Source organism: Dermochelys coriacea, chromosome 6 (genome assembly GCF_009764565.3).
Source record: "Dermochelys coriacea isolate rDerCor1 chromosome 6, rDerCor1.pri.v4, whole genome shotgun sequence".
Taxonomy (NCBI): domain Eukaryota; kingdom Metazoa; phylum Chordata; order Testudines; family Dermochelyidae; genus Dermochelys; species Dermochelys coriacea.
Window position 1 is genome coordinate 123,375,598 of NC_050073.1, and position 12,244 is coordinate 123,387,841.

A 12,244-nucleotide genomic window follows, 5' to 3' on the forward strand; every position below is an offset into this window, starting at 1 on the left:
TTTATAATTATTCACTGTGAATTACTCACTCAGCTCCAGTGGCAACTTCTTCAGGTCCTGAATTTGTGATTATTTTGGGTGAAACACTGCCCTGTGCAATGGGTGCTCTTGGGACTGAAGGGGAACCAACGTGGTGCACAGACCATTGTGCCGGGACTCCACACAGGGGAGGCTCCCACTCTGTGATTAGCTGTTCCACAGATGAAAACCCCCTGCCCCAAATTTGCATACAATACTATATATCTAATGGCCGTTTGAGACTCTAGATTGAAGAGCACTGCCAATGATTTGGGTGCTTCTTGTTCTACCTAGAATGTGAGGATCTGGATAGAACAGTAGGTAGGCGCACAGTCTGCAAAATTAAAAGGAAGTTTGCTAACCAGCACAAAGGGAACAAGATCCCTAACTTCAGCCACAGTTAGTTTTATCCTATGGGAAATTTACAGCTTTGAATTTTTCTTTTTTCAGCCTCAACTGGGCATCTTTCCAAGCTGCCTCATAATGAGAAACATATGTAGCATGAGAGGATAAATATGAAATCACAGTTTTGTAATCTTTATTGGAGGCAGCCAAAATTTCTGTTCAAGAAATAAATAAATGCCAATGAGGTCAAGTTACTATCATTTCAAAAAATAATTTTCAAGGCATGTCCTGCATTCAAAGTCTAATTTACATAGCACGTACCTAAGCGACAGACTATGTGACTAGGGTTTGGAGAGGCAGGCAGTTGCATGTGGAAGCCAAAAAATGGCCCTGCACAAATGCCAGGGTTGCTTTCGCACAGATGAATAAACAGGTCAATAACTGGAAATGTTTTTATTGGACATGCAGAAAAAAAAATGGCTGTTGCTTAAAATAAAAATTATATTGAGAGAGAGAGAGAGAGACCTCCACCCCTCCTTATTCTCTCTCCACAAAGCATTGTCTTTAGAGAGAAAGTGAGACATAAAATTGACAACTGCTATGAACAGTACAATCTGTGGAACATGTACGTATCTGTCTATTTCACACTGCACCCTCCTCCAAGGTTATGTCGACACAGCAAGGGAAGGTATAGCACGGGTTGGCATACCCCCACTAGCTTTAATCTAACTAGCACAGGTAATAGCTATGTAGCCATGGCAGCAGACGCTAGCAACCAGAGTATGTACTGAGGGTCCCCAGTGGGCTTGGACTCCAGTTGCTACCCTGTGCCACCACATCCTCATTACTATTGTTAACGGCGCTAAATTGATGCTAGCATGGATCTGCCTACCCATGCTACAGTCACCTTCACTTCAGCATAGACATGTTCAGATGGTCCTGTGGCACGCCTCTGTAACAAGACCCGGTTGCACGAATCTGTTACACACGCTCTATCCTCTGATTCAGATTCAGAAGTCATTTTATGTTTGCGACAGGGTGGCCTAGGAGCCCCAGCTTCCCCTTCCTTGGTTGTACCTCAGGCCAGCCCAAGCTGATTACTAAGAGTGACGCCTTTCCCAGAGGCAGCGAGTCAGTCAGGCATCTCCGTGCAGGCAGGGCCTCAAGGGTTTTCTCAGCTACCACTTCATTCTTGCCTGTATTTCCTTATGTACGCGGATTCCCACAGCTTCCCGCACAGATTCCTACATTGTAAGGCCAGAAGGGACCACTGTAATCCAGTCTGACCATCTGTGCACCCCAGGCCACAGAACCTCTCCCAGTGCCTTCAGAAAGACAGACAATCTCAAAGTGATAGGGAATCTCCCACATCTCTAGGTTAAGTTGTTCCAGTGATTAATTTACCCTCAGTATTAAAAATAAATAAACTGTGCACCTTATTTTTAGTCGGAATTTGTATAGCATCAACTTCCAGCCATTAGATCTAATTATGTTTTTTAATGCTAGATTGAAGAGCCATTTGCTATCAGAAATCTCTTCCCATGTCGGTACTTGTAAACCATGATCAACTCCCCTGTTAATTGTCTCTTGTAGGAACCACATTGATGCAGCTTGTGAAGCCTCTCACTGTAAGGCAGGTTTTCCAGACTTTCAATCATTTTTGTTGCTCTTTTCTGAACCCTTCCCAATATTTCAACATCCTTTTTGAAGTGTGGACACTGGAACTTACCGGACATGGTCTCCAGTGAACGGCCCCACTAATGCCGTATTCAGAGGTAACACCAGCTCCTTACTCCTGCTTCATGTTCCCCTGCTTACACATCCCAGGGCTGCGTTCATCTTCTTACATAAAGCATCACATGGGGAGTTTGTGTTCAGTTCATTATCTACCATTACCCCGAAATCCTTTTCAGTGTCACTACATTCCAGGATGCTGTGTCCCATCCTGGGTTATCTACCTTATTTGTTCCTAGATGCATGACCTGGTATTTGGCTGCATTAAAATGTAGGTTGTTCAAATGAGCCTATCTTACCAAGCAATCCAGGTCGAGCTGTATAGCTGCCCTAACCCCATTCTTATTTACCTCTCCTCACCAGTTTGTGTGTTGTCTGCAAATTTTACCAGTAGTGAATTTCCGTTTTCTTCCAGATCATTGATGAAAATATTGAACAGCACTGGGCCAAGAACACCTCCCTGCTGATCCCACTAGAAACACCCCCATAGGATGATATTCCCTATTTACAATTACTTTTTGTGATCTATCAGCAAACCAGTTTTAATCCAGTTAATAGGCATTATGCTTATTTTGTATAGCGCTAATTTTTGTCAATGAGAATGGCTTGTGGGACTAAGTCAATGCCTTACAGAAGCCTGAGCATATTATGTCAACACAGTGGTACCTTTTGATGGGCTCCTAGATCCTGATCTTTGTCCTATGCCCCAGCCCACGTAAGTGCTTCACCCCACCTCTACTGCTACAAAAATTTGCTCCCACCTCCTGCACCGCTTTCCAGCCACACAAGCAGGTTCCTGTGCTCACCCAGAGCAGGAACCAAAGGTGTACGGCAATATGACTGACTTTGCTCAAAGACAAAGAGACTGGGTGGGCTGCAGATTTAAGGAACTGCTAAGCAACTGTCTCATTATTAGCATCTGCAGCAGCTGCCTGATGGATCAGCTTCTCCATCCCCGTATCATCTGCTTTTTATTTATTCATTCATGTTTGCTTCCAGTCGGAGTGGGCCTGTGAAAGTATGTAATCCTCTCACAGCGCCATTCACTCCTCTGGCATCACTTGCCAGCTAAAGAAGCTAGAGACACATCCTCTGACGTTCTCCATTTGAAGTGCCTGCGTTATTTTGAGTGGGAAATGGAAGTACAAATAAAACTGTTTCTTACCTGTGAACAGAATCGCCTTTAAATTGATCGTTTCCATAGATCTATCTTCTCGGTCATCGGGAAGAATGTTTATTAAATGTAATACCCCTTGTTCTGCAGGGCAGCAGAAATTCCACTGGAACCAAGGGACAGCGCGGAAGTGGGTTATATTCTATAGCTAGTCAGTGTTCGGATCCTGCCCATGTGCTATGCAGTGCTGTCAATGACGTTCCCGCTGATGATCCATCAGTACATCAGCCTGATCTCAAAGCCTTGAATCACACCGTCAGCTGAGGGACGGTACTCTGTGCTGCCTCTGACTGCTGTTCCTGCTTGCTCACTCCCTTGGCTGGGGAGACTGCAGGGGAAGTGTGCTCAGCCACTGGAAAATTCATCCCCAGGCCTCTGCACCACTTACATCCTTAAAACAGGGCTCCGTGGGGACTCCAGTGGTGCACGGGGTGAATTCCACCCATCGCGCCTTTTGTCATTAGAGCAAAGCCTCACGGGCCGATAGGCTCTGTCCAGGTCCCTCCCAGCCTGCCGTGTCCAGAATGATGATAGTGCCCAGGGGTCTGCAGGTTGGGGAGACTTTAATGGGGAAAACAGCGAGATCTTGGACTTTACTAGAGAGCAGGGGAACAAGGCTGCCTTTCCTTTGTGCCTCTGCTCAGCAAGTTCTCACCGTGCCTTGATTTATTTGGGTTTCCTCTCTCCCCATATCGCAAATGGCAGTGACACCCGCTGGCGAGGCCAAAAGGTTCCTATCAAAGTTAATCTCTGCTAGAGAATAACCTGAGCCGTGAAGGCCATGTTACTCACCTGGAAAGGTTTCAGGAAGGTTTCCTCCATGGCCAGCCTGCCGTATTCCGTAAAGAGCTAAACCAAGGAGCAAAACAAGGAGGGAACTTTTAGTTTCCAAGTCTATCATGCAGTACAGCCGGGTCTTGCTCCATGCAAGGGTCGGCATCGCTAATTTGGTTTCTAGGTTTGGTACCAACCGTTTACAGTGCCCTAGCTAAGGTCTGCTTGGCTCTGCATGTTCAGCTCGCAGTTTCGAGGTACATTAAGCTGCTATTAATATCAGCTGTGCTCCGTCTTGACATGGACGATCTCAGTACAGAATTCTCAGTTGCCAAATAAGTGGGGCGGGGGGCTAATGTATAAATGGATTGAGTCTTCTGCTGGCTTGCGCGCTGGCATCCCCCAAGGCTTCCCATGCTACACCAAATCGTTTCAAGCCTGGAGCATTTGACCATTTGAACACTGATGGAAATGGGATTAAGAAACAGGCATTTGCCCTGAGAGGACTGAATCCTGCAGCCTTGGCTCCAAACTTCCACTGACTAAAGACTGCAGTGAGCCCCTAACCTCTTGCACAGGTTTTGGTTTGGATTTTTTTTTTTGACATATCAGCTAGATCTGGCAGTTCTCCAACCTTTGGGCTATTTCTTCTCAACAGAGGCAAAATCTACTAAATCACAAGTCCCTAAAAATGGATCCACATGCTAAACCCCCCCACCCCAAATTTTATTTCAAAATGAGCAGGTTTTGGAGGGGGTATTTTTTTAAAAACTACCCTCAGCAGATATTTACCCTGTAAACTGGGCTGGCCAAAACAATGCAGAAACCATCCTGAGAGAAACCCAAGATGTTCCAAGCTGATTTTTGCTTTTCTTTCTCTCCACCCCCTGCTTAGCTTTTCAATAAGAAAGTCCAAGCACACCAAACTACCTAAGACTTCATCAGAGGATGTATGAGGCAGCCATTACTAAACCATTCCACTAATACATGCCCCTCGACAACCAGGGCCATATGCCCAAAGTTTAATCAGCCCAGCATCATCTGTGCCACAATTAGGGATCCCAGTTTCTCAAGTTATAACACCAATATCCATCCTCCTCTTTGGGCTCTTTCAGTGATCAGAAGGAGAATCTGCCACCCAGTGCTACGTAAGCAGTATGACTGCGGTCAACTTTCCACTCATTATGGGCAAGACTGTGGAGGTGGTGAGCTCCCGCTCCCGGGTGTAGCCCCATCATCTGCACTAGGGCTACTCAGAGAAATAAGGGTGCTACAATCTGCTCATATGAGACTTTCCTGGATAAATCTTTGTCTCCCTCTCAGCAAATTGATCTGACCGGTGCTAACTCCTCTTAGGTACAATGGTGAACAGTGGCAGTATAAAACCCTAAGGCCGATAGCTAACTGTTAAACAATGGATATCTAAACAACAGACGCTCTTAATCCCCTCAGACCAAGGGATTTATAACTAACACAGCTGGTTGCTAGAAGTTGCCAATAAGTAGCTGCAGGATGAGCAGAACAATCCAGTACAGAGCACATTTTTAGCAAGGTCTGGGGCGGGTACACTCAAGTGCCCCAGATAGCTTTGTGCCCTGTTTATTGAAAGACAGCTACAAGTATCTCAGTTCCCATGTCAGAAGAAGACTGAGCTGAGGAAAGTGGCCTCCACTTCCTTGGGATTGATTTTTACAGAGAAATCCAAAGCCCAAGGCCCTCCTCAGTTCCGCAGCAAAAGGCTGGAGGAACAGGTACCCATAGAGCTAGAGGGTGGGAAATGTGCCACTTTGCCAATGCAGAAGCACATCACGACCACAGGGCTGGATTCAAACAGCTCCCTCTGGTCTTTTGTTACCGTGTTTTATCTTCTGGCTTTTCTCTCCAGCCCTGAGCCTGTGCCCTGGTTTGCCCTCCACACACCCCATCCGACAAGATACAAAAAAGGCTGTGTCGGAAAGCTAGGCCTCCTTGCAGACCCCGCCATCTGCCGGCTCAGCCAGGACCTGCTCCTGTTCCCATCGAGACAATGGGAGTTCTGCCATTGACTTCTACGCTAGATGGACCAGGTCCAAAGTAGATGGGCTTAAATAGCTTAGAGGAAACAGGTTCCACCCCCTTCGTGACTGCTCCTAACTGCCCATTATTCACTGCAGAACAATAACCTCTATACCAGATGAGAGCCCTTTGTTACTCTGAATTTAAATGCACATTTCCAGTGCAGAAGGCTAGCAGGCCAAAATGAGGAGTTTTAGGACAAGCACCACCAATGAAAGCATGATAGATTAATGCCCCTCTTTCACCCTCCTGCCCCACGAAGGGTGCCAGTACAGGAGGTTACCTGTAAGTGCTGGAGATCATCTTCTTGAACGTTCTGTGATAAGTTGTACACCTGTATTTAAAAGGAAATGTTTAGAGGACTTAAAATGTCCTGCCCTTCCTGTACAGCATTCACAATGGCCTCTCAATAAGCTACATTCTGACTCAAAACCAATATTACATTATTTATTTGTATTACTGGAGTGCCGAGAGCCAAGGCCCGTCAGGGTGGGGCCCCGTTGTGCGAGGCTCTGTACAGACATAGCACAACACTGTTCCTGTCCCAGCGAGCGTCCCGTCCAGCAGGTGCTCCTAGAGCCAACACACAGGAGAACAGCTGCTGGCCTACTGTTTGACAGAGGGCCACACACACACACACACACACACACACACCTATGGGGTAGCTCTGCTCTGGACAATGTACCAGCAGACTGCCATACGCTGGGGCCCCAAGAGGTGTGGGCCAGGCACTTCGGCGGGTCTTTTTTCCTATTACTTGGGGCAGGAGTGGCCAAAGCTACCTAAAAGTGTGTGGGGGCCACTGGCGCCTGAACCATGGCCCCGCCCCCCTATGCCTCTCTTCCACCAAGGTCCTGCCCCCGAGACCCCACCCCTTCTCCCCAAGCCCCCCACCCTCAAGCCACCCATTCCTCCCAAGGCCCTGCCCCCGCATCATCTCCCCAAAACTCTGCCCTCCCCGCCCCTCTTCTTTCCCTCCCCCCTGCTCTCAATTACGGCTGATAAAAAATGATGCGGCCATGGCCCTCTGCCCTCCCGCCCTCTTCTGGCACCCCGGACTTGGGGAAGTTGAGCTTGGCATTGTTTGAGCTAGCACCGTCCTCCCGCCTCTGATGGGTCTCCTGCAGGACCCCCGGGCAATGCACATCTGCACAGGCAAGCTGGCTGGGTGCTAGAACAGGGTGGCTCTGGCAGAGATCCCTCCACATTAAAGGGGAAGATTATGTGGCCATCCGCTGTTGTTCCTGCCAATGGGCCTGGCCCTGCGGTGCTCTGAGTGTCTCTACCTCCCAGTTGGAGGTAAGAGCCCCAGGCACCTGGCAGACTTCAGCCAGGTCAGCAGGGACTGGAGCACATCTAAATCAGCCCTATCTTGGGGAAATGCAACTCCTTCCTGGTGCTAGCGGCAGCCCTGGCTTCAGGGTCAAAACGGCGAATTGAATTCTGGCCCATAGTTTGCAAGGTGCACTGGGTGTGGGTGTGGCCCTCTATCAAGGTGCACCCAGGATGAGCAGGTCTATATACAGGGACGTGCGCAGGAATTTAAATTTGACCCCCTTTTGGAGAGGCACATTCTGTGCCCCCACCAAAGCCCAGTGCTGGAGGAGCTCGCTCTCCCCCCATCATTCCTACCGCTGTAGTCCCGGGTTGGGAGGAGCTGTCAGTTCCCACCACAGCCCCGGGTCCGGAGGAGTTCTGTGCCCCCACTGATTACTGAGGGGCCCAGGCCACTGCTTGTCCCCCCTTGTGCACTTCCCTGGCTATCCAATACAAGAGACAGTTCTTAATATCTAGAGGGTTCCTGTAGCTGCAGTACAGAATGGTTCCAGCAGAGAGACACAATCTAGATTTTCCTCACATCCTCCTCCAATCATATGCCCTCAACTGCCCCATCAGTGGGGCTGTCGGTGGCTCTCAGCACTGGCTAACTCTGCTCCCTGAGAAGTCAGTGACTAGCAGTAGGGTTAAGCCAACTGCCGGCAGTTTTTAAAAATCCCCACCCATCATCCTTCAGCGAATGATGCACAGGTTCACCTCTGTATTACCTGGATTGAGCTGATCATCGTGCTAAGGGCAAACACGGTGGCTGAATCGCGCAGCGTCGACTGGCTGTCAAACGTCCCCTGTGTGTCCATCAGCAGCACCACGACCTGCAGAGCAGAGAGGTCGGAATTAGTGCTCTGCACGCAACCGAGCTTTTCAATCAAATCGCTCTCCAGCGCCAAACCGCGGTGGAGAAAACCAAACCATGACTAAGCCATCTCATTGGCTGTCTCATGACACGCGCTTCGGACTTGGAAGAAATGAAGCACCTGGAATGGAGAGGGAAACACAATCCCCAGTGTCTTCGATCTTCAGATTATGAAGAGAACACAACTAACTGAGCTTCATTAATTCCAGCCCAAAGATGGGTGGGCCTTCATTTTGGGAGGAACTTTTTAAAACCATTTCCTGTAGCCATGGATGTGTTGTCTTATTAATCCCATTAGTTTCATGTCTCAGGAGCCAAATATGGCAGCCTGCCCCCTCCCAGTATAGGGCCCAACCCAACGCCCACAGACGCTTCCCACTGACTTCTCTGGGTGTTGGATTGGACCCCTAGTGAGTGAAGATGTGCCATTCTCCAGCCAGTTCTACAGGAGAGCAGCAGTATTCTGCAAGGGACCTGGACCCAAGAATCATAAGAACTGCCATACTGAGTCAGACAGACAGTGGCCAATGCCAGGTGCCCCAGAGGGAATGAACAGGACAGGTAATCATCAAGTGATCCATCCCCTGTCACCCAATCCTAGCATCTGGCAAACAGAGGCTAGCGACACCACCCCTGTCCATCCTGGCTAATAGCCATTGATGGACCTATCCTCCATGAATTTAGCTAGTTCTTTTTTAACCCTGTTATAGTCTTGGCCTTCTCAACATCCTCTGGCAAAGAGTTCCACAGGTTGACTGTGAGTTGTGTGAAGAAATACTTCTTTTTGTTTGTTTTAAACCTGCTGCCTATTAATTTCATTGGGTGACCCCTAGTTCTTGGGTTATGAGAAGGAATAAATAACACATCCTTATTTACTTGCTTCACACCAGTCATGATGTTATAGACCTCTATCATATCCCCCCTTCGTCGTCTCTTTTCCAAGTTAAAAAGTTCCAATCTTATTAATCTCTCCTCATACGGCAGCCATTACATACCCCTAATCATTTTTGTTGCCCTTTTCTGAACCTTTTTCCAATGCCAATATTTTTTTTTTGAGATGGGACGACCACATCTGCACACAGTATTCAAGGTGTGGATTTATATAGAGGCAAGAGAATATTTTCTGTCTTATTACTGATCTCTTTCTTAATGATTCCCAACATTCTATTCGCTTTTTTGATCAGCCATGGGACTCCTGAAAGCAGTAGAGATATAACGCAGAACAGAGACCGTTCTTGCTTTTTGGATAGAAATTTAGATACTGTAGTGATGGGTGCATTAAAAATTGCTGAGATCTATGGCATATGGCACCAAAGACCATCTAAAGGGATGCTTATCTAGGAAAAAGCAGAGGAGCCATGTTAGAGCTCGGGGCATGGGAACCCAAAGGCAGTCCCCGAACAAAGGGATGTGCTGGCACCGGGCACCCCGCGTACCTGTTTACCGTCTGGTTTGTCCACAAGAAAGAGTTCACTCCATATCTGAATGCCAGTTGTCTCCCGCTCAGACCCTCCTCGCCACGAGAAGCCCGTCAGCGGTTCGTTGTAATCTCCGAGCCAGTCAATGGTTCCCTGGGAGTGGGGAGAGAAGGATCACCACAGCCCACGCCCCTGGGTTCTTCTCTCACCTGTGCTGCCTCCATTCCACGGTTACTCATGCTGGAGGTTTCCCACCAGGAAGCAAAGACTTCACGGCCTCCCCATTCAGTTCTTTTGATCCATTGGACATGAAGAGGCATCTGAAGGATGGGCCCAAATCCAGGAGCCCCTTCCCAATCACTGTGACAAAGCGGTGGCCATCAAGGATTGCATGCTTGCCGCCGATCCACGCCATGCCCAGTCGGAACCCAGACTGGACAGAACTCAGATCCACCTGTTCCGAAATCACAGGCCCCTGACACCCGAGCTAACGGAGATTCTCCAACAACAGTACGGTACTGACTGCATGCCCCTGAGCAGTACTGATTCTGTCCAGTAGAGGGCAGTGGTACACTTACACCATAGCAAGTATACAACAGGACTTATGACAACTAAGGGCCAGATTCTCCACGGCGCCCCATTCGATGTCAGGCACAGGGGAGCTGCAGGGAGCCAACTATGGGTCCCTGCTCAAGCACTAGCTGACCCCGAAGGAATTTAGAACAGCTGAGGTGTGCTCTAACTTACACCATTGCTCCTTGGGCTCAGAGTGATGGCTATGCTCTTCCCCTACTCGCAGTCCCCTATCCCAGACCCAACTTCCAGGAGGTCCTCCTTCCTCTACTCCCCCTTCCAACAGGCTGTGTTCCCCTGCTCAGATCCCTAAAGACTCACCCTACCAGGGCAAGAGTACGGAGAAAGTTGAAGCTGGCACAGGGATGGGCATCCCTGAAGTCCCTTGGCAGCTCCAGTGGGCAGCCGCCAGCCGAGGGCAATGCCCGACAGTGTTCTCTGCTCCAGCACATAGCACATCTTGAGGCCCTGCCGGCTGCACCAAAGTAACCGGCACCACCCACCAGGGAGCATGCACTGGGATTGCACCAGCCCGCTAGTTAGGGAGGGGTACCAGCCTTCCAGAAAAATGCCTCATCGGCTGGGAGCCCAGACTACCACGGAGCTCAGGTTTGGATACAGACCTGAATCCAAACTCCCCCGCTGTCATGGGGAATTCAAATCCCAGTGGGGGCCCATTATAGAGGGGGCCCAAGTGCCCCCAAAGTGAATGCAGGCTCAGACCCCTCTTCAGTTTGCATGAGAGGGAGGAATCATACCAGAGCAATGAGAAACCCTGCACAGCGAGACACATCAAGACTCCAGGACGGCATAAGGAGGCATTAGTTACATCGTGGCTGTACTAGTACCTTGTTGTACATGTATCTCAGCATGAAGTCCATCAGGAACGATTTTCCTTTCCTGAAAGCTCCAGCGACGGACACGGCAACTACCTCTTTATCTCTCACGGCCTCAGAGAGCAGAATGTGGTTCAGCGCAGCCTCGTCCAGCTCAAAGGAATGGTCATCTTTAACAATGAGTACCTGGACTGGCCCTGCCTTCTTCACAGCCTCCTCCTCTTCAGAGCTCCACTCGTAATTCTTTTCTGAAAAGCCACCTTGTAAAAATAAATAAATAAAAACTCAAGAGCTGGTATCAACATGTTCAGAAATTAAACTGTGTTTCATTGGCCAGAGATAGGGCCCTACCAAATTCACAGTCCATTTTGGTGAATTTCACAGTCATAGAATTTTAAAAAATCATAAATTTCATGATTTCACCTATTTAAATCTAAAATTTCACAGTGTTGTAATTGTAGGGGTCCTGACCCAAAAAGGAAAAGGGGTCGCATTGTTGTAGGGGAGGTTGCAGAACTGCTACCCTTACTTCTGCGCTGCTGCTGGAGGTGACACTGCCTTCAGAGCTGGGCAGCTGGACAGTGGCAGCTGCTGGCCTGGACCCCAGCTCTGAAGGCAGCGCCGCTGCCAGCAGCGGCATAAAAGTAAGGGTGGCATGGTCTGGTATTGCCAACCTTACTCCTGCAATACTGCTGGCGGGGCACTGCCTTCAGAGCTGGGTGCCTGGTAATCAGCCGCCGCTCTCTGGCCACCCAGATCTGAAGGCAGCACAGAAATAAGGGTGGCAATACCACAACCCCCCTAAAATAACCTTGTGACCCCCCCTTGCAACTCCCTGTTGGGCAGGACCCCCAATTTGAGGAATACTGGTCTGCCCCGTGAAATCTGGTCTTTTGTGTGCTTTTACCTTATACTATACAGATTTCACGGAGGGGAGACCAGATTTCACGGCCCATGATGCATTTTTCATGGCCGTTAATTTGGTAGGGCCCTAGCTATAAAAGATGCCAGGATGGGGCCAATACACTTTTGCCAGGCTTGCCAAACACCGAATACCACTCCTGAAATCTCCTCCGGTACAGTTAGAAACACAGCTGCTCAGATGTGACATAAATTCTGATAAAAG

At 48.9% G+C, this 12,244-nt stretch overlaps 1 protein-coding gene across 5 annotated transcripts in view; it reads right to left on the reverse strand.

Annotated features, from left to right (window-relative positions):
• The window catches only part of ATL1 (atlastin GTPase 1), a 48,033-nt gene that overhangs the window by 17,473 nt on the left and 18,316 nt on the right, over positions 1-12,244 (reverse strand). For all 5 annotated transcript variants that reach the window (XM_038404678.2, XM_038404677.2, XM_043515928.1 and 2 more), the window contains exons 2-6: positions 11,131-11,378; positions 9,728-9,862; positions 8,146-8,250; positions 6,384-6,434; positions 4,064-4,120 (exon numbers count right to left, since the gene is read on the reverse strand). In XM_038404678.2, coding sequence (XP_038260606.1) covers positions 4,064-4,120; positions 6,384-6,434; positions 8,146-8,250; positions 9,728-9,862; positions 11,131-11,378 — 596 coding nt within the window. The remainder of the gene's footprint in view (positions 1-4,063; positions 4,121-6,383; positions 6,435-8,145; positions 8,251-9,727; positions 9,863-11,130; positions 11,379-12,244) is intronic.